The 21321-nt window shown below is 36.9% G+C and overlaps 2 protein-coding genes across 3 annotated transcripts; one reads left to right on the top strand and one right to left on the bottom strand.

Moving 5' to 3' along the window:
* Positions 1 to 1810: 1810 nt before the first annotated feature.
* On the top strand, positions 1811 to 7922 carry LOC117917901. Of its 2 annotated transcripts, none has more exons than XM_034834367.1 (11): positions 1811 to 2485; positions 2959 to 3108; positions 3423 to 3581; positions 4148 to 4195; positions 4482 to 4559; positions 4738 to 4815; positions 4963 to 5067; positions 5890 to 5994; positions 6095 to 6310; positions 6443 to 6867; positions 7114 to 7922. In XM_034834367.1, the coding sequence occupies exons 1-11, from the start codon at positions 1840 to 1842 to the stop codon at positions 7720 to 7722; spliced, it is 2619 nt and encodes an 872-aa protein (XP_034690258.1). In that variant the 5' UTR covers positions 1811 to 1839; the 3' UTR covers positions 7723 to 7922. The 2 variants fall into 2 exon arrangements, with proteins under 2 accessions (XP_034690258.1, XP_034690260.1); XM_034834369.1 differs by having other exon boundaries at positions 2959 to 3045.
* Positions 7923 to 9249: 1327 nt separating this feature from the next.
* On the bottom strand, positions 9250 to 16093 carry LOC117918251 (probable E3 ubiquitin ligase complex SCF subunit sconB). Its single transcript, XM_034834755.1, has 3 exons — positions 15900 to 16093; positions 9867 to 10243; positions 9250 to 9629 (listed from the first exon to the last, which is right to left on the bottom strand). Exons 1-3 carry the CDS (start codon positions 16091 to 16093, stop codon positions 9250 to 9252), a joined length of 951 nt encoding a protein of 316 aa, XP_034690646.1.
* Between the last annotated feature and the right edge of the window lie 5228 nt (positions 16094 to 21321).

Raw genomic sequence — 21321 nt, forward strand, 5'->3', positions numbered from 1 at the left:
AATGTTTTCAAAAATAGTTTTTTGATATTTTCTAGTACAATAATAATACTTTTTATTTTATTTTATTTTTTTATTTTTATGTTCTTAGAAAATATCAAGTTTTTTGTTTTCTAGTTGTCAATCATATTTAGAAACATTCAAGAATTGTATTGAGCATGAATTTCATGTTTTAGCTAAGTTATATTGAAGGGATAATAATATATGTGATACAAAATCAATAGTAAAAGTGATATTCAAGTTAGTGTAAAGTAACTAGACTTTCTTGCTTTAATTTTAATTTAGACATATGTACCTAGAGAATGATACAACTCAATAAACATTAACCTTGGGTGCATTCCTTTTGCTTTTTGGTACATATTTCTTCTTTACCGGTCAAAAAATTGAAATGAACATTAGAAAAGAGAAAAAAGGTTTCTTCTTTCTTTCCTTTTTACTCTTTATTTCCACCAAGGACATAACACTAAAGAATAGCTATTGCTTTGTTATTCTTTCCCCTCCTTTTTTTTTTTTTCCTTTTTTCTATTTTATTTTATTTTATTTATTAATATTAGGTGGGATAGTACTTGCCTTGCCCACTCTTAAAAATTAATAAATGGGAAGAGATTAGGATAAAAAAAGAAAAAAAAAAAACTGATTTCAACTACTTGCAGTAGACATGGATTAGCATCGGAATGTAAATTTGTAATTATCTTTATTAAAATAAATTTTAAAACAATACTTAAAAGCAGTCCATAGGAGTGCTGATTTTCTTTTTCTTTCTTGTCTTTTTCTTTATTGAGAATATTACTTCTGCGTTTTTTTTCTTTCTTTATGTCAATAGGATAAGCTTTCCTTCATGCTTGGGAAAAGAATACTGAAAAAGAAAAAGAAAGAAAAGGATTAAGGTGACATCACGATGAGTTTTGCCACATGACATAAGAGAGAATAATAGCTTTTGCTTTGTTATTCCTTTATTTATTTTCTCTTTTCCTTTTACACTTTTTTTTTACTCTATTTTATCATCAATATTAGGGTGGATAGGACTTGCCTTGTCAGCCGTTGGAATTTAATAAATAAGTAGAAGAGAAAAGGATAAAAAGGAAGAATAAAAGGAAAAAAAAAAGGGGGATTTCAAGACACCCAAGATAAGTTTAAAGCCATTTTACATATCATCAACTAATGATATATGTTTAGGAATAAATTTGCAAAGAAAATATATTGAAAATTTAGAATAAGAAAAGAACAAAAAAACCTCAACTACTTGAGTCTGTGGCAAGAGATCCCATCATAATGTAGGCTTGTAATTGTTGCTATTAAATTAAATTTTAAATCCATGGTCAATGCTTAATAAAGAGAAAGAGGTGATTTTTATTTCTTTTTCTTTCTTTCTTGTCTTCTCTTCTTCTTTATTAAGAAAATAACTTTTGCTTTCCCTTTTTTTTTTCTTCTTTTATTTATATCAAGAGGATAAAGCTTTCCCTCATGCTAAAGGAAGGAAATAATAGAAAAAAACAAAAAGAAAAAGATTAAGGTGACAAGATGGGTTTTGCCACATGACACGAGGACATGTGATCAAAAGGATTAAACAAAAATTAATATGAAAATTAGCAATAAGGGTGGCTATTAAAATTAAACACTCTATCACACCTTAGGTTTTGTGATATCAGGATATGTTCCCTTCTTTCTAACCAAATCGATGGCTTATTTGTATTAAAATTTAAGATCAATAAGCTGTTGATGGACACATTTAAAAATGCATTAATATTTCAAAAGCTGTTATGTGACTAGATTTATGGGGTCCATATATAGCACTTTTGTTAGTCATTGTGTTGGAGGCTGAGAAGAAAAAAGGAAGAACTAATGCCAACTTCAATGGAGGCTGAGAAGAACCCGCAGCAGGAGCCTAAAAACTTGTACGAATGGGCCAAGCAAGGCAAGTGGAACGAGGTTGTGGAGAGTTACAAAATCAACCCAAACACTCACAAGGTCAAGATAACGAGATCAGGGGACACAGCATTGCATATAGCCGTTTTGAATGGGGAAGAAAATATAGTTGAAGAACTAGTTAGATTGATTGATGAGGCTGCTGCTAAAAAACCTGAGGAAGGGAATGACTCAGCAGCAAAGGAGCAAGAGTCTACCTCAGAACTGAAGGACCAAGGGTCTGCCTTGGAATCAAAGGAGCAAGCGAAAGGGAATGATTCTGCAGAAACACCTGAAGGCCACCCTCTAAAGATAGCAAACGAGAGAGGGGATACCCCTCTCCATTTAGCAGCATCAATTGGAAATTTTCGCATGTGCCATTGTATTGCTCAAAAGCATAAAGACCTGGTGGGTGCTCGCAACAAATTAGCTGAAACACCCCTCTTCTTGGCCGCTCTCCATGGTAAGAAAGATGCTTTCCTTTGCCTCCATAAAATATGTGGCCCTGATGAAGGCTCTAAGTATTGCCGAAAGAACGATGGTGAAACTATTCTTCATTGTGCCATTGCTGGAGAATACTTCGGTAAGTATCTAAGTTTCATTCCATATTAGAAGTTATATGAGTGGAATGCACATACACACGTAAATAGTAACAGTCTATATTAATTATGAGATAGATTTTGTTGTACCACGTGACTCATATTGAGTAAAAGACATATATGGAGAAGAAGGGGCAAATGCCTGAGTGGAACGAAGGAATTTGCTATTCAAACTTGTATTTTTATTGTTAAGGACGAACAATAGGTTCGGGTGCCTCGTGGTACAGTTTAGGGATAGTTTTAGAATTTTTCAATACTTAAGGATTAGTATAAATACCCTATCTTATAACCCTAATTTTTGATATAGTGAAAGTCTTTAATCCTGTTTCGTGAATGTAGGCATTTTGCTAAACGACATGTATTTTATTTTATTTTCTCTAATTTTTTCAATAGGAATTGCTGCAGGAATTACAACAAATTTATTATTGTCTCTTACGATGAAATCATTGCTTGACAGATTTGGCATATCAAATAATTGATAAATATGGTACACTTGTCGATTCTGTCAACGAGGAAGGACTCACTCCCCTCCATCTCCTCGCCAGTAAGCCTGCTGTATTCAGAAGTGGTTCTCACCTTGGTTTCTTCCACAATATTATTTATCATTGTGAGACTCCTTGACCAAAACTGTCACAAAAAAAATTTCCTATTTATTTATCTATTGTGGGGGTCAATTTTCATGCGCAAGAGCCAAATCAGTAGGGGGTTTCAATGCCAGGTTTTTTCAAGTATCCGGTTCGATAGATTTGGGATAAGGGTGCCTTGTCCTAAACCTATCTTGTTGTCATCCCTACGTATAGGTGGTTTGAATCTAGCCCATATACAATCAGTCTATGCATGATCAATTTGTTTGAAGTCAGTCTATTTATTATGTCTTCACTTTATTAAGATGGTAGGTAAAATTGTTATGTATTTTGCAAGGTATCCATGTCAAAAAGCTAGGGAAAGAGGAATTGCCCCCTCTGGGCAATGCGACTTCTAATGACAAAAGGGTGGATGGGAAGTGTCCGATGAATTACCAGCCATGTATGAACTTCCGTAATGTGCTGATTGGAACATGGAACGTGCTTACACAATCAGGTGGGTGAGGGATCGAAATCATTTCATTGCGCTCACATGTAGTATGATATACACATCGTGTGATATTTTATATTTTTACATAGGATTTTGAAGATTTTCAACATATAATCTATATTGAGTTGTGAAATCATTTAATTAGGTATTAGAAGAGATATGAGATATGCTTTCCATTCTTATAGAAACCAACCAAAGACTAAAACGAGAAAGGGAGATTTTATATAATAATGGACTGCTGATTCTTCATTTTTCTAATTCCAAATACAGATAATCTATTTTCATTACTGCTTTCATGAACCAAACAAGGTCTTACAAGGGTGCATGGAATGGGATATTGCCCTTATATGTATTAACCACAAAAACATAAATAATGATAATTTAACTTTACCTGCTGCGCGGCTTCTTGCGAGCATTACTTCGAATAGAAGGGTTAAGCCAGAACTGAGGATAGAATGGACTTACACTGATGAATGAGCAACAAAATTGTTGGAGCGGCATATCTGGCCTTACCTTTTCATGTCTTTATTACATTAAGGGACGTTGTTTACCAAATGTATAAAAATGTGCAGGCAAGAAAGTGAATTCAGAAGGAGGACAAACAACTTCCCAAAATCAAGGTGAGTGTGGTATCTAGTTCTGGGTTAAGTTTTAAAGGAAGATCAGGAAACTAATTTTTATATATTCATTTAAAGGTTTGTCCAAAAGTAACTTGCTCTTTAATTAATGTATTACCTTAAAAAGGTAACCTCAAAACCTGTTTGGACTTCAGGTAATAACAAAGATTAATGCATTTTTCTTTTAAACAATCTAGCCCATATATGCTTTTTCAGCCTTATATGTTCAATGCAAAAAAAAAAAAGAAAGGCAGATTTCATTACGAAGGGTGTTAATAATTTTTTACAGATATATCTGATGAGAATCTCAAGGAGCAAACGAGTAACTGCCTCAAGGGTCTTTGGAGCATAATCAGTAAAATTGCAGGTGGGTGAAATGAAATGTCTTCTTTAAATCCCCCCTCGCCCGCAATTACTTGGAATCAAAAGTGATGTTAGGACATGAATGGTGGTAGAGTAGCTAGCTTAGTTACCTTGATCAATATGTTACATGTCTTTGATTATGTTCATGAATGCTGTGACCAACTCAACTTTTATTGTTTCAGCAACTTGTACAAAAAATTCACGAAAATCAGACCTGGAGGACCCTGCGGAAGGACATGCCAGTGGTTGCCGAAGTCAAGGTCAGTGTTACCTAGAGTACACTTTTAAGAACTTAAAGGAAAAGCAATTCAGTCTTTCCAATGGCTTGGTATGTCTTTGCACTAACTCATCATATGCAAGTTTTGATTTTGAGCATGCTGTGACCAACACAACTTTTATTGTTTCAGCAACTTGTAGAAAAAATTCACAAAACTCTGACAATCAAGTGAAGCCTAATAAGCATGCCCTGGAGAACCCTGAGGAGGGAAATGCTAGTGCTTCCCCAAATCAAGGTCAGTGTTACCTAGAATGTACTTTTAAGAACTTGAAAGGAAAGCAGTTGAGTCTTTCCAATCGCTTGCTATGTCTTTGCTCTAACTCATCATATGCAAGTTTTGAGTTTGAACTATAATTAAATCGTTAGAGTAGGTCAACTTTCTGTATCTCATTTTTTTTTTTTTTAATTACACTTAATGAACATGTTCCAGCAGGTTTTCACTTGCAAAATCATTTCCTAGTAGATAACCAATTGGATTTCCAAACCAATGAATCAACTCCTGAGTTTGTATTTCAGTTGATCACCCCAAGACATGTTTGTTCTTACAAGAGACCTATACATTTTTGTTCTTAATAGGTAAAAAATTAGAAGAGCACTTTGATTTTAGACAATTGGTTTCTAGAACTTTAATAAAAAGGGGAATGGGGTCATTAATTAATAAGAATGGAGGTGAACTACAATACCGCATAGAAGAAAAATCATAATAGTAACACGGGTAAGTTTTGATTTCTATGAGAATGACTTTTTAATGCTTATTCTATTTCTAAATGTAATCCAAACTCAATAACGAATGGAAATGGATCTAATTTTCCTTTCTCATTGTATTTCAAACATGTCCTAATGAAAATGTTCCAACAGGGCTTACAGACAAATGGTTTCCTCCTAATAATCCAAATAGATTAATTTAATCCATAGATGTTTGTTCTTAATTAAAAGGGCCTTTATATTTTTTTTTTGGTGCCTAATAATTGTTCACTAATTATTGCAAGAAATTTATTACAGCATTGATCCACAAATAAAGTAGTGCCCTCACGACAAACCATTTTCATACATATAGGTAACGAAGCTGCTGAAGAAGACCAACTGTGTCCACCAAATTATTATACTTGTTTCAAGTTTGTCAAATTTATATACAGGGCAATGATGGTGGTCCTTGGAATAGGTACAACATCCTGCTTATCCTTCCAATGTTCTACCCATTTGTCAACATTCAAAATAATAGAGGCATAAAGTACGTTCCTGCTTGTTTTTGTGGTTGTTAGGGGCAAGAGATGTACAGAAGATACGAGTAATGAAAGAGAAGCACACATGGTCTGCTCAGATCATGAAGGAGCTACTTCACTGTGCTTCCCCTTATGAGTATGATTACTCAGCAGGAAGTCAGCCTGAGCTCCAAAACAAGACAAACAAGGAAGATCTAACCGCAGCACTAATTGAAGAAAATGAACAAAAGGGCCAAAAGGATCAGAAGATAGATGGTGGTTGTCCCTCCCCTTCTCTTTCCTAAGTAAAATACATGGTTGAAATTTTTCATATTTTTGACATGGCCAGTAGATTAAGCCTACAAGACTTGTTTTGGCTGAGAAAAAATTGGATTGTGCACTTGGCAGGGAAGAGACTTACTTTCAATATGAAGGACAAAGGGTATGTTTTTGATGTGGACTTCAGCAAGGGAGAGGTAACTCTAGGACCAGTTGAAGGAAATAAACAGAAGGACAAAAAGGAGACACCAATATTAATTGCAGCAAAGAACGGTATCACGGAAATGGTGATGGAAATCCTTGACTGTTCTCCAGTGGCCATCCATGACAAGACTTCTGCGAACAAGAATATAGTGATGGTGGCAGTGGAGAATAGACAACCAAACGTGTATGAACTCTTACTGGAGAAGAGAATTCTGATAGAGACTTTGTTCAATGCAGTTGATGATGAAGGGAATAGCGCATTGCATCTGGTTGCAATGGCCACTCATCATCAACCTTGGCTTATTCCTGGTGCGGCCTTACAAATGCAATGGGAAATCAAGTGGTACAAGGTATATACACACCGCATTTACTTTCTAACTTAAGAATTAGTTTGGTACTGATTCTGGAAACGTTTCTAACCTTTCTAGAACTTTAATTTTTTTTTAATCAAAAGTGTTGTTTTCAAATGCTAGAAAGAATATAAACGCTTTCTAAAATCACTACTAAACAAGCTCTAATTCATATTGCTTTGCATCCATTGCAATGCTACAATCACTATAAACTAATGATCAAGCTTGGGTTGTGTTTTATGGCAGTATGTGGAAGATTCCATGCCAATGCATTTCTCTATGCGCTACAACAAGGCTAATAAGACAGCAAGGCAGATCTTCACAGAGAAGCACGAAGAGCTAGTAAAAAATGGTAGTGCATGGCTCAACACTACCTCCAACTCATGCTCCGTTGTGGCAGCACTCATAGCCACAGTTGCCTTCGCCACATCAGCCACTGTTCCAGGAGGCATCAACGAAGGAAATGGCACACCCACTCTGGAACGCAAGCCGGCGTTTAATGTATTTTCCATTTCATCACTCATTGCTCTATGCTTCTCAGTAAATTCCCTGGTCATGTTTCTGGCCGTTCTCACCTCAAGGCACCAAGAAAGGGACTTCGGCCGTAATTTGCCTAACAAGATGTTGTTTGGTTTGTCGTCTCTCTTTATATCTATTGGAGCAATGCTTGTCTCCTTCTGTGCAGGGCATTTCTTTCTCCTCAAAGACGAACTGAAATATGCTGCATTCCCAATATATGCTGTGACATGCCTGCCAGTGGCTTTTTTCGCTGTGATGCAATTCCCGTTGTACCTTGATCTCACGTGGGCTACTTTTAGGAAGGTGCCAAAACGTAGCAGCACTGCAGTTTCATAGGGTTTCATGTGTTCAATAGATCCTTCTTTGTGTTCAACTGTAATGGTAGTGAAGTAAGTTTGAAATGATCCTTTTTTTTCAGACTTCTGTTGGCCGGGTTTGGTTGCTTCTTTGTGTTTTCATTTGGTTGTGCTTTTGTGTGGCTTTAATTAAACTGTTCAAACATGCAATATTCTTCTGATTTTATTTTCAACACTCTATTCCCTTCGTCTCCAACGTTCAATATTCCGTTCTATGTTTTCATGTTTACAATTTGGGTATTGTCATGATTATTTTTTTTCTATTTGAATTTGCATGATGACCATCTTTCTGTATTGTCAAGATTAATCATCCTTTTTCATTTTTGTCATAAGCCAAATAGCAAATCGTGAATCCCGCATTTTCGCTCGATGCGCTTTCACTCAATGATGAACTTGCTTTTTATTTGAAAATGATTTATTTTTTTTAGAAAATGACTTGGAGTCGCTATTTTGTTGACCTCGCATTTCTACTCATGCGCTTCCATTTGATGACGAACTCACTTTTTATTTGAAAATGATTTATATTTTAGAAAATGATTTAGAGTTGTCACTTATTTTTGTTTTATTTTTAAAATGAAAATAAAGTAAGAAAGAAAACCTAAGTGTGACTCCTTATTTTGAAAAAGTGGTATGCGAAAAACCAAATCTAAGCTTGGGGGTTAAGTTACTTATTGGAAAGGTATGGTAAAGATCGTAACACTCTTCTAAGTCCCTAAAAATAGGTCTCTGCTAATTAAGTTAAAGCAAGTGTGATAATTAATTGATTAAACTTGGATACCAAAAGAACATCAATTTAAAAATAATTGAAAGAATAAGAGAGACAAAAAATGTACCTGAGTAATGAGTTGATTACTTTATGAAAAACAAATGTTAATAAACGAATACCAAATAATCACATGTATCACAAAGCAAATCAAAGTCAATCAATTTTCAATCATAGATGTTGGATCCCACCTATTCTTAATTTATTTTTTGCATGAATCATTGCATAAATTCCAGCATTTGGAATTATGAAATTTATTCGCACTTATTTTAAAACATTTAAAAATTAAGGAGAATGTGAAAGATGCTTGCCGAGGAGGAAATGGCAGCGAATTTCATAATTTTGATGAACCCAAACACTAACGAGGGATGAGAAATTGTGAATTAAACTATTTGAAAACTGGATTTTTTCAAAAATCAATTTTGTAAGAACATGGGCTTTGAAAGTGAGTACGAGAGGGTCGCCATGCATGGCTACGTAGAAGTGGGGCCCAAGGACTTAAATGAACGCAGATTTTTCAACACAGATTCCATCATTTGCCAGATTATCAGCAGCCTAGAGTGCAAGGCCCACCACTTTCGAGAAGGCTGTGATAGTCACATCCCTTGGGCGTAAGGAGTTTAAGTACACCAACCCTTTCTTGTAAAGTAGCACCAGATTATTCATTTGTCTTCCTCATCTGGTGCCTTGTCCTCATAGCTTTCAGCCTGTTTCTGGAGGAAGTCAACCCTGTTTTGGAGGTCTTCACGAGCCTTTTTCCAACTGTGCATCCTCCACTTTGATGTGTTTCTGGTCAAATCCATCAAGATTCTTTGCAGTGTCAGCTACTGCTTCGTGATACTTTTCGTCCCACTTTTTCCCTCTTTCTTTCCCCAAACGAGAAGTCAACGTGTCTGTAAAAAAAAACTCATATACGAATTTATAACCCACATGCCACTCCCCAGAAGGATTCTTACACGAAGAATTTGCAACCAGAGTTGCTCCTGATACTCCACGAAGACAATCGTCTGAATCAGCCTTCACCACAGTTGAGGTATCAATATCTTCACCGCCAGTGCGATCAGGAACATCAAGGATCTTCGGTTTCCCGTCTGAGGTAACTTGTAACCCAGCGGCAGCTGGGTCTACACCAGAATATCGATGATAACCCCACGACCATCGCACTTAGGATGCACCTGCATGAATCGATCAGCAGCAATCTCCTTCTTAGGCATCAGAGAAGCCAAAAACGTAGACTCACTCAGCTTGAAAGCACGAAGAGCACCATTGTCATCGGTAGAAGAAGACGTTGTATTGATAGAAGAACAAGGCATTGCTCTCATTGGGGTGGCATGAAACGGAGATGACAATATCGGTGTGACCTTCTAGTTTCTGAAATGGATTCTTCCCTTGCAGGTCCCACGCATAAACGCAGTTATCCTCTAATCCATTAACAATGTATTGCCCATAAGTCACACTAAATGCGGATGCTATGCAATATACTTTGTTTAAATGACCTGTATAAATTTTCAAGGACTTCCTAGCCGAGTAGTTCCAAAGCTTCAGAGTATCATCTAGAGTAGCAACGAGAATGCTCTTGCCGTCGAGAGAGAACCTGGCGAAGGAAATGGTGGGACCATTGTCCTCGACGAGCGTCTTTAAGAGAGCGCCGGTGTCGAAGGCCCAGACCTTGCAGGAGCAGTCGTGACTGCCGGAGACAATGAGAGATTTGTCATGGTTGAAATGGACGGAAGTGACTCTTCAAATTGATAAATTGTAGTTTTTTCATTTATTCTTTCATTCGTTCATGTACAGAGTATATATAGAGGGTAATCACCATTCTAAGAATGGGAAAGAATGATACAAGGAAAAAATGATATAAGGAAATAACAACTAATATCCTAATATCTCAACTTTCCTAATATCTCAATATTCCTAATATCTTAATATTCATAATATCTCAACTTTCCTAATATCTAAACATTCCTAATATCTCGACACTAAATGAAATAAGGAAATAATAATATAAGGAAAGCATTCCTAATATCTCAACACTCCCCCTCAAGTTGGTGCATAGATGTCACACATGCCCAACTTGTTTAAAAATTTTGAGAACACTTGACTTAAGACAACTTTGGTAAGGATATCGGCCAATTGATCTTCTGATCGAATCTTAGGCAATTCCACAATCTTATCATCCAACTTTTCCTTAATGAAGAATCTATCCACCTCGACATGCTTTGTACGATCATGTTGTACTGGATTATGAGCAATATCACATGCGGCTTTATTGTCACAAAATAATCGGATTGGTTGCCTAGATAGGTAACCTAAATCCTGTAAGAGGAGTCTTAGCCATAATGCCTCACAAAGTCCTAGAGCCATACCTCTAAATTCCGCTTCTGCACTTGAACGAGTGACGACATTCTGTTTCTTACTTTTCCATGTCACAAGATTACCACCTACAAAGGTAAAGTAACCAGATGTAGATCGCCTATCATCCACTGCACCGGCCCAATCAGCATCAGTATATACTTCTATACTCTGATGATCAACATTTTTAGCGAACAAAATTCCCTTCCCAGGAGCATTCTTCAAATACCTCAAAATACGCATGACTGCATTCATATGTTGCTCTCCAGGATTATGCATGTATTGACTCACTACACTCAATGCATAAGCAAGATCTGGTCTTGTATGAGCTAAGTACATTAATCTCCCCACAAGTCTCTGGTATCTTCCCTTATCGGTTGATACTTGATTAGGCTCAACACACAATTTCAGACCTTCTTTTATTGGTGTATTAACAGGTTGACATCCCGACATTCCAGTCTCCTGTAAAAGATCTAAGGCATACTTTCTTTGAGACAGAAAAATTCCTTCACTTGATCGAAAAACTTCAATCCCAAGAAAGTATTTCAGAGGACCTAGATCTTTCATTTCGAATTCTCTAGATAGATAATTTTGTAGAGCTTTTCTTTCTTCAGGATCATTTCCTGTAACTACCATGTCATCCACATATACGATGAGTGTCGTAATCTTACCATGTTGCTTTTTTAGGAACAAAGTGTGATCTGAATTACTTTGACGATAGCCAAAAGCTCTCATTGACTTTGTGAACCTTCCAAACCATGCTCTCGGGGATTGCTTCAACCCATACAATGACTTCTTCAATTTGCACACCTTTTGACATTGCTTTTTTGACACCATGCATCCTGGTGGAAGATCCATATATACTTCTGCAATGATTTCATCTCTTCATTCATGGCTGCTTTCCACCTTGGATCAGCTAAGGCTTCCTGCACACTGTTAGGAATAGCTACAGTAGATAATTGATTTACAAATGACTTATTTGATTCAGACAAATGATGGGTAGACACATAGTTGCTCATGGGATATTTGACTTTAGTAGACAATTTAGGTTCATATGTGGGTTTAGGAATACCTCTATTATGACGATGTGGTAACCGTTTCATGAATGGATCAAGTTCCAAATTAAGAACACCCTCAACAGACGACGATTGGTTTGGTATTTCAGTGAAGACATCTTCGGACCCAAATTGTTGACCACTCATATCTAACTCACCCACTTCTTGGTTCACTAGTTCAGATTGTCCAGATTCATTTTCCTCAGAGATATGATAATCATAATCGAGAGTCTGAATTTCCTTATGGTACTCCCCCTGAAGTTTAGACTCATATGAAAAATACATTGAATCTTCATGAAACACCACATCCATTGTAATATACATTTGTCGAGTTGGAGGATGGTAACATCGATATCCCTTTTTGTGCAATGCATATCCAACAAACACACATTGCAATGCATGGGAAGTTAACTTGGTGCGTTGGTGCTTGTGTAGATGCACAAATTCCACGCAACCAAAAACATGAGGAGGTAGATTTGGGACGGTTGGGGCAACTACGGCATTAGTAAGAGCTTGGAGAGGTGTTTGAAAGTTAATTGAGGTAGAAAGTACCCGATTGATCAAGTATGCGGCAGATGTGATTGCTTCTCCCCAATAAGATATCGGTGTTTTTGCTGCTATCAAGGAAGCACGAACAACCTCTAACAAGTGTCGATTTTTTCATTCAGCGACTCCATTTTGCTGGGGTGTATTGGAACAAGTAGTCTGATGAATGATGTCATGTCCTTCCAAATACTTTTGAAGATCATCTATGCACCAACTTGAGGGGGAGTGTTGAGATATTAGGAATGTTTAGATATTAGGAAAGTTGAGATATTATGAATATTGAGATATTAGGAATATTGAGATATTAGAATATTGAGATATTCATAATATCTCAACTTTCCTAATATCTAAACATTCCTAATATCTCAACACTAAATGATATAAGGAAAGAATGATATAAGGAAAGCATTCCTAATATCTCAACACTCCCCCTCAAGTTGGTGCATAGATGTCACACATGCCCAACTTGTTTAAAAATTTTGAGAACACTTGACTTGAAACAGCTTTGGTCAGGATATCGGCCAATTGATCTTCTGATCGAATCTTAGGCAATTCCACAATCTTATCATCCAACTTTTCCTTAATGAAGAATCTATCCACCTCGACATGCTTTGTACGATCATGTTGTACTGGATTATGAGCAATATCACATGCGGCTTTATTGTCACAAAACAATCAGATTGGTTGCCTAGATAGGTAACCTAAATCCTGTAAGAGGAGTCTTAGCCATAATGCCTCACAAAGTCCTAGAGCCATACCTCTAAATTCCGCTTCTGCACTTGAACGAGCGACGACATTCTGTTTCTTACTTTTCCATGTCACAAGATTACCACCTACAAAGGTAAAGTAACTAGATGTAGATCGCCTATCATCCACTGCACCGGCCCAATCAGCATCAGTATATACTTCTATACTCTGATGATCAACATTTTTAGCGAACAAAATTCCCTTCCCAGGAGCATTCTTCAAATACCTCAAAATACGCATGACTGCATTCATATGTTGCTCTCCAGGATTATGCATGTATTGACTCACTATACTCAATGCATAAGCAAGATCTGGTCTTGTATGAGCTAAGTACATTAATCTCCCCACAAGTCTCTGGTATCTTCCCTTATCGGTTGATACTTGATTAGGCTCAACACACAATTTCAGACCTTCTTCTATTGGTGTATTAACAGGTTGACATCCCGACATTCCAGTCTCCTGTAAAAGATCTAAGGCATACTTTCTTTGAGACAGAAAAATTCCTTCACTTGATCGAAAAACTTCAATCCCAAGAAAGTATTTCAGAGGACCTAGATCTTTCATTTTGAATTCTCTAGATAGATAATTTTGCAAAGCTTTTCTTTTTTCAGGATCATTTCCTGTAACTACCATGTCATCCACATATACGATGAGTGTCATAATCTTACCATGTTGTTTTTTTAGGAATAAAGTGTGATCTGAATTACTTTGACGATAGCCAAAAGCTCTCATTGACTTTGTGAACCTTCCAAACCATGCTCTCGGGGATTGCTTCAACCCATACAATGACTTCTTCAATTTGCACACCTTCTGACATTGCTTTTCTGACACCATGCATCCTGGTGGAAGATCCATATATACTTCTTCAGATAACTCGCCATGCAGAAAGGCATTTTTCACATCGAATTGTTGTAATGGCCAATCTAGGTTTGCAGCTAAAGACAGTAATACTCGAACTGTGTTGATCTTAGCTACAGGTGCAAATGTCTCTATGTAGTTAATTCCATAAGTTTGAGTGTACCCTTTTGCTACCAGTCTTGCTTTAAATCGTTCAATACTACCATCTGCCTTATGCTTCATAGTATAGATCCAACGACACCCAACTGGCTTCTTTCCCGGTGGACATTCTACGAGTTCCCATGTTTCATTCTTCTACAAACAAACTAGGAAACAATTTTTTTAAATAACCAAAGGAAGCATGTCCCAAACGTCAATGCCACAACCAAATTTCAGACTTTTTCTTCTCCCCCTCAGATCCATTTACTATCAAGGCTTGTTGCAACTTATTTGAATCCTTTGACTGCAAGTCCAAGTAATAGAGTTTTCCCCGCTTAATACCACAACCAATCGTCTGTCTTGTTTGGATGTCCTTAATCACACAAAATTCAGGCCAAAAAATGACAATACAAGATAAGGCTGCAGTGATTTGAGAAACTGACAAAAGATTGTAATCTAAAGATGGAACAACTAAAACAGAATCCAAATTCAAAGTATCAGTAAAAGTTAAGGATCCTTCCCCAATGATTGGGGTTGTGTTACCATTGGCTGTGGAAATAATTTTTTGTGAGGAAGGTCTAAGGGGTGAAACCTGTCTAGAATCAAAAGTCATATGATCTGTAGCACCAGAATCAATTATCCATGCACTATTAATAACAGGTGTAAAAGTATTTAAAAACTTACATCTTCAAATTGATAAATTGTAGTTTTTTCATTCATTCTTTCATTCGTTCATGTACAGAGTATATATAGAGGGTAATCACCATTCTAAGAATGGAAAAAAATGATACAAGGAAAGAATGATATAAGGAAATAACAACTAATATCCTAATATCTCAACTTTTCTAATATCTCAATATTCCTAATATCTCAATATTCCTAGTATCTCAATATTCCTAATATCTCAATATTCATAATATCTAAACATTCCTAATATCTCGACACTAAATGAAATAAGGAAATAATGATATAAGGAAAGCATTCCTAATATCTCAACAGTGACAGGCGTGGAATGGGCGGGTGTGGAGGGTGGCGGCTAGTCTTGGGCATGAGTGAATGAAGCTGTAGGTGGGAGTGTGGTATCGGGTTTGGTGGATACGAGTGAACATGTAGGATGGAGAGATGAAGATGGCCATGCGCATAAGACTCCGTGTATGTGGGAAGACAAAAAAAACAAATGGGTGGTGAATGAATGGTAGAACGGGTAATGGAAGGTGGTGAGGGAAGTGGGCTTAATGGGTATTAAGAGATGGGAGATATGGGTACGGTAGTGGAACCATCTGCTGGTAGTGGGTATGAATGGTGGTTTAGGCTAATGGAGGTGAGTATGGTATGGGTATGGTGGTTATGATGGAGGGTGGTGAGTGGTGGAAAGTTTTACAAAGGCTTTCAGATAGCCATGCAAAGGGCATGAGGTGGAAAAAAAAAAAAAAACCTCCACTGAGAGAAAATAGAAAGGGTCCAGATCGCGAAGGTGAGCTTCCGGGAGTCACAGTTTTTGTATTTCACACTTCCAATGCTTGATTTAGTAAGCACAATCCCTTACCTTGGCTTGCAAAGCAAACAGAACCTGAAGTACCATATCCAAAAGGAGTTTTACAGCCCAATGTCTCACCAAATGGGCCATTTACATATCCAGCTTTAGGAACTCTCGGTGCTTCCTTAAGAACTTCACAAAAGAAATGTATTTCTCATCACCTTCCAGAACAGACACTAAAGTTTTCTGTTGCACCCGGGGTTTGTATCTGCACTTCCTCCTTCGATAAAATATCATTAGCTCGATTCTCAACAACTTTTTCACTGTCCTGACTTTCTGAAGACAAGATCTGACTCTCAACTAATTCTCCAGATGGTGCAGGCTTTCCACCGTCTTCTAATCCATCTGTATTCATGTTTTCCTGGGAAGAAGGAACATCTGTTTGTCCATTAGAGCTGGTGACACTGCTATTTTTTTCAGGGGTGGGATCCACCTTCTCCTCTTCAACTGGTTCTACAATAATAAGTGTTTCTATTTGGACTTCAACTTTTGCTTGGCTTGTATTTGGTGAAGGGTTATTGGAACCCAACAGGTTCTCTCATCTGAACATTTTAATGATATCTGCCTCACCACTTCAATAGATGTAAAATGCATGGGCTCTTCTCAGCATTCCAAACTTCAGATTCAGTCACCAAGCCATGTTCAAAAGCTCCATAAGATCCCTTGTGCAGAAGATTCCTTGTCTCAGGAAATTAGGCAAAGTAGCAATTAACAACTAGTAGTTTAGTTTGTTGCAACAACATTAGTTATTTTCAGTTTCTTTGTTAAAACTTTGTTATTCTCTATTTTCCTAATCCCTGCTATATATAGCAGAGGTGTTGTATTGTCAAAATAATAAAAATCCTCTCTCTCTCTCTCTCTCTCTCTCTCTCTTCTTCTTCTTCCTATCTTGGTATCAGAGCTACAGTGCTCACGCATCAATGGCCGTTGTGAATCAGACTACTGGAGAGGTGTTACATTCGAATCCTTCAGCTGAAGCTAGAAGAGGCAATCCGACGACCACGAACAAATCTTTGAGAATGGTAATAAGCCCTTTGAGTCAGCTTATTATGATGCGTCTGGAGGATGATAATTTCTTGATGTGGAAGTATCAAATTGAAAATGTTGTACGTGGTTATGGTCTTGAAGGTTTCTTGTTTGGAACAGAGCAAGTTCCACCAAAGATGGTCACTTATGAAACAGGGATTTTGGTTCCAAATCCCAAGTTTAAAGATTACCAACGCCAAGATCAGCTGTTGATTTCTTGGCTTCTATCTTCAATCGGAAGTGCGTTCTTGCCTCAGGTTGTTGGGTGTTCTTCAGCTTTTGAGGTATGGAATACAATTTCCCAGAATTTCAATTCTCAATCTTCTGCAAAGGTTATGTTCTACAAAAGTCAAATGCAGATGTTAAAAAAGGATGATCTGACTATGAGAGATTATCTTACCAAAATGAAGAATTATTGTGATCTTCTTGCTACTGCTGGTCACAAAATTTCAGACACAGATCATATACTTGCTATAATGCAAGGTCTTGGAGATGAATATGAGTCTGTCATTGCTGTTATCTCCTCGAAAAAGTCTTCTCCTTCTTTTCAATATGTCACCTCGACTTTGATTGCTCATGAAGGAAGAATTGCACACAAAATCTCCTCTAATGGTCTTTCTATGAATTACACCTCTCAGTATTCTAATAGAGGTTCTTCTTCTTCTTGGAATTCTAATGACTACCTTTCTAGTGGTTTTCATAATAGGAATCAATCTGGAGGAAATTAGATGACTAGAGGGTATTTTGTTCCTAACAGAGGAAGAGGTCGTGGCAGAGCTCAAGGAGGAATCAAGCCTCAGTGTCAACTATGCAATAAATTTGGTCATAATGTTCATCGTTGCTTCTATAGGTATGATCCAAATTTCCATGGGAATATGCCTGCTAATGGACCTATCCCTGGTGTTTTAGGAAGTGGTGCAAGGAATGGAGCATCTGGTTCAATTTCTAGTGCTAGAAATGTCAATCTCACTGAGTATGATGCTCAAGAAGATCAAGATTACTCAGAAATGGAAGCAATGGTTGCCACTCCTGAAGATCTTCAAAATTGTTGTTGGTTCCCAGATTCAGGAGCCACAAACCATGTTACTCATGATCTTGGCAACCTCAATTCTGGTGCTGAGTATAATGGTAACTCAAAAATCCACATGGGAAATGGGACTCAACTTAAAATTTCACACATTGGTTTATCTGTTTTTCCTTCTTCTTCTAGTCCAAATAAAGTTCTTTTCCTTAAAAATATTCTTAGAGTTCCTGCAATTAAGAAAAATCTATTAAGTGTTTCTCAATTTGCTAGAGATAATAATGTTTATTTTTAGTTTCATCCAAAGGTTTGTTTTGTTAAAGACAGATCTAATCACTCTTTACTCTTGCAAGGCAATCTGCATAAAGGACTCTATCAGTTCAACCTGTCAAAGAAACTCTTTGGAAAAGCATTTGGTCTTTCTTTATCAAATGGTAAAAATGAACTTACATGTTATACTGCTTCTCTTATGCATAATGACAATTCTGATTTTCCTGAAACAACCAATTCTAGTTTTCATGTTTTTGATTTGTGGCATAAAAGGCTTGGTCATTCGGCCTCAAATTGTAACACAGATTCTCAATGATAATAAAATTCCATTTTCTACCAAATTTGGTTCTTCAATTTGTTCAGCTTGTCAGCTCGGGAAAAATCATAATTTGTCTTTTCTAATTTCTCAAACTGTGTATACTAAGCCTCTTCAGTTAGTTGTATCAGATTTATGGGGGCCAGCTCCAATTAATTCTTCTTATGGGTTCACATATCATGTTTCTTTTGCTGATGCATACTCTAGATACACTTGGGTTTATTTCTTGAAAACTAAGTCACAAACCAGAGAAGCCTTTTTAATGTTTAAAGCTCAAGCTGAACTCCAATTTGGTTGTAAACTCAAAACCTTTCAAACAGATTGGGGTGGTGAATTTAGAAGTTTGAAAACCTATTTTGAACAAAATGGTATAATACATAGGCTTTCATGTCCTCATACTTCAAAACAGAATGGCATTATTGAAAGAAAGCATAGACATATAGTGGAGTTAGGTTTGACTCTTCTTGCTCAAACTTCTCTTCCACTTAAATATTGGCCTGATGCTTTTTCCACAGCTGTTTTTCTTATCAACAGGTTGCCTATTGAGGTCTTAAAGCAAAAGTGTCCCTATGAGTTTTTGTTTAATTCTAAACCCAATTATTCTCAGCTTAAGGTGTTTGGCTGCCTTTGTTTTCCTTACCTAAGACCTTACAATAAACATAAACTAGATTTTAGGTCCTCACCTTATACTTTCCTTGGTTACAGTTCTAAACACAAAGGGTATAAATGCTTAAATCAGCAAGGAAGAATGTTTATTTCTAGAAGTGTGTTATCTTTGATGAAACTAAGTTTCCTTTTGCAGATAAACTTCAAAAACCTGTTCAAACTATTTTACATTCAACAGTTGGTCTTCCTTGCATTCCTTTAGTTAAAAACCTAGAGCCAATAAGTGTCAGTCCTTCACTGTCACTTCCCACATCTTCAGCTCAGTCAAGTCATCAACTTGATGAGAATCTTGGTTCAGACATTAGGTCTGTTCAACAGGATTTATCAAACACTGATTCTTTTTCAACTGGGCCAATTCTAAATGAGTCAGCTTCCATATTTTCTTTTTCTAATCTATATGCTCTTCCTGGTATAATTCCTTTATCAACAAATTCAGATGAACCAAATGAATCTATCAATACAAGACCAGTCACTTTACCACAACAGCCACATCATATAGTTACAAGGTCAAAGAATGGTATTTTTAAACCAAAGGTCTATATTGTTGATCTTAATGTTGAACAACTTAATACTTTCTAGGAAGCAATCTCTCATCCCAAATGGAAAGAAGCAATGGACGAATAATTTAGAGCTTTGATGAAGAACAAGACTTGGTCTTTGGTTTCTCTTCCAACTAACAGAACTTCTGTTGGGTGTAGATGGGTTTTTAAACTCAAAAGGAATCCTGATGGTTCTGTCTCTAGGTACAAAGCTCATCTAGTAGCAAAGGGCTACTCTCAAGTTCCTGGTTTTGATTTTTCTAAAACCTTCAGCCCAGTTGTGAAGCCTACTACAATTAGAGTTGTTCTTGCTATTACTGTTTCTCAAAGCTGGTCTATAAGGCAGTTGGATGTCAATAATGCCTTTTTAAATGGTGAATTGTAAGAGGAAGTTTACATGGACCAACCTCCAGGTTTTGATGGTAGAACCAATCAAGAACAAAAGCTAGTTTGCAAACTACATAAGGCCTTGTATGGCTTAAAGCAAGCACCTCGGGCCTGGTTTGACAAACTCAAGATTTCTCTTCAACACTTTGGTTTTTCTTCTACTAAGTCAGATCAGTCCCTATTTGTAAGGTTTACCAACTGTTCTTCTCTCTTTGTTCTTGTTTATGTTGATGACATTGTGGTGACAGGAAGTAGTAGTCAAGAGATTCACGAGCTTATCTCAAGGTTAAGTGGTTTGTTTTCCCTTAAAGATCTTGGTGAGCTTAGCTATTTTTTGGGAATTGAGGTAAAGAAAACTATAGATGGTGGACTTCATCTTTCTAAAAAAAAAATACATTCAGGATTTGCTCAAGAAGACTAAAATGGATGGAGCTAAGCCACTTCCCACTTCTATGCTTTCTGGTCTAAAACTTTTAGCTGGAACGGGTGATCCAATTGATAATGTTTTTGAGTACAGAAGTGTTGTTGGAGCTTTGCAATACACAACCATCACTAGACCCGAGATTGCTTTTAGTGTCAACAAAGTTTTCCAATTTATGCAGAAGCCTTTAGATACTCATTGGAAGGCTGTTAAACGAATTTTAAGGTATCTTAATGGCACTACAGATCTTGGTATTGTGTTGAAGCCATTAGAAACTATGAATTTAGTGGGGTTTTGTGATGCTGACTGGGGGAGTGATGTTGATGATCGAAGGTCTACATCTGGGCATTGTGTTTTTCTTGGGAAAAGCTTGGTTTCATGGAGTTAAAAAAAATAGCACACTATTTCTAGATCTAGTACTAAAGCAGAATATAGAAGCTTGGCTAGCTTGACCTCAGAAATGTTATGGTTGTAGTCCCTCTTGTCTGAGCTCCAAACTAAGATGACTATGGTTCCTGTAATTTGGTGTGACAATATAAGTACTGTTTCCCTTTCAGCTAATCTAGTTTTGCATTCGAGGACTAAGCATATGGAGTTAGACCTTTATTTTGTAAGAGAGAAAGTAATGGAGAGAAAGCTGGTGGTCAATCATGTACCAACTGAGGATCAAGTTGCAGATGTGCTCACAAAGCCTTTATCTTTCAGGTTCTTTGACAAGCTACGTGGGAAGCTTACTGTTACTTCTCTTGATCTGAAGAATGGAGATTAGGCTTGGTGTTGCTGGGATGTTTGTTTAAAAGGGAAAATCAGTGAAGGTTCTCAGGATCTCCTTTTGAAAGTCTGATTGCTTCTACTGAGTGGTAAAAAGCTTGAATGATTGAAGTTTATGGTGGCAGGTTCAGTGGCTCAAGGTGTCAGGTTCAGTGGCTCCCAGAGG

The sequence above is a fragment of the Vitis riparia genome, chromosome 7, assembly GCF_004353265.1.
Source record: "Vitis riparia cultivar Riparia Gloire de Montpellier isolate 1030 chromosome 7, EGFV_Vit.rip_1.0, whole genome shotgun sequence".
NCBI classification, from domain to species: Eukaryota; Viridiplantae; Streptophyta; class Magnoliopsida; order Vitales; family Vitaceae; genus Vitis; species Vitis riparia.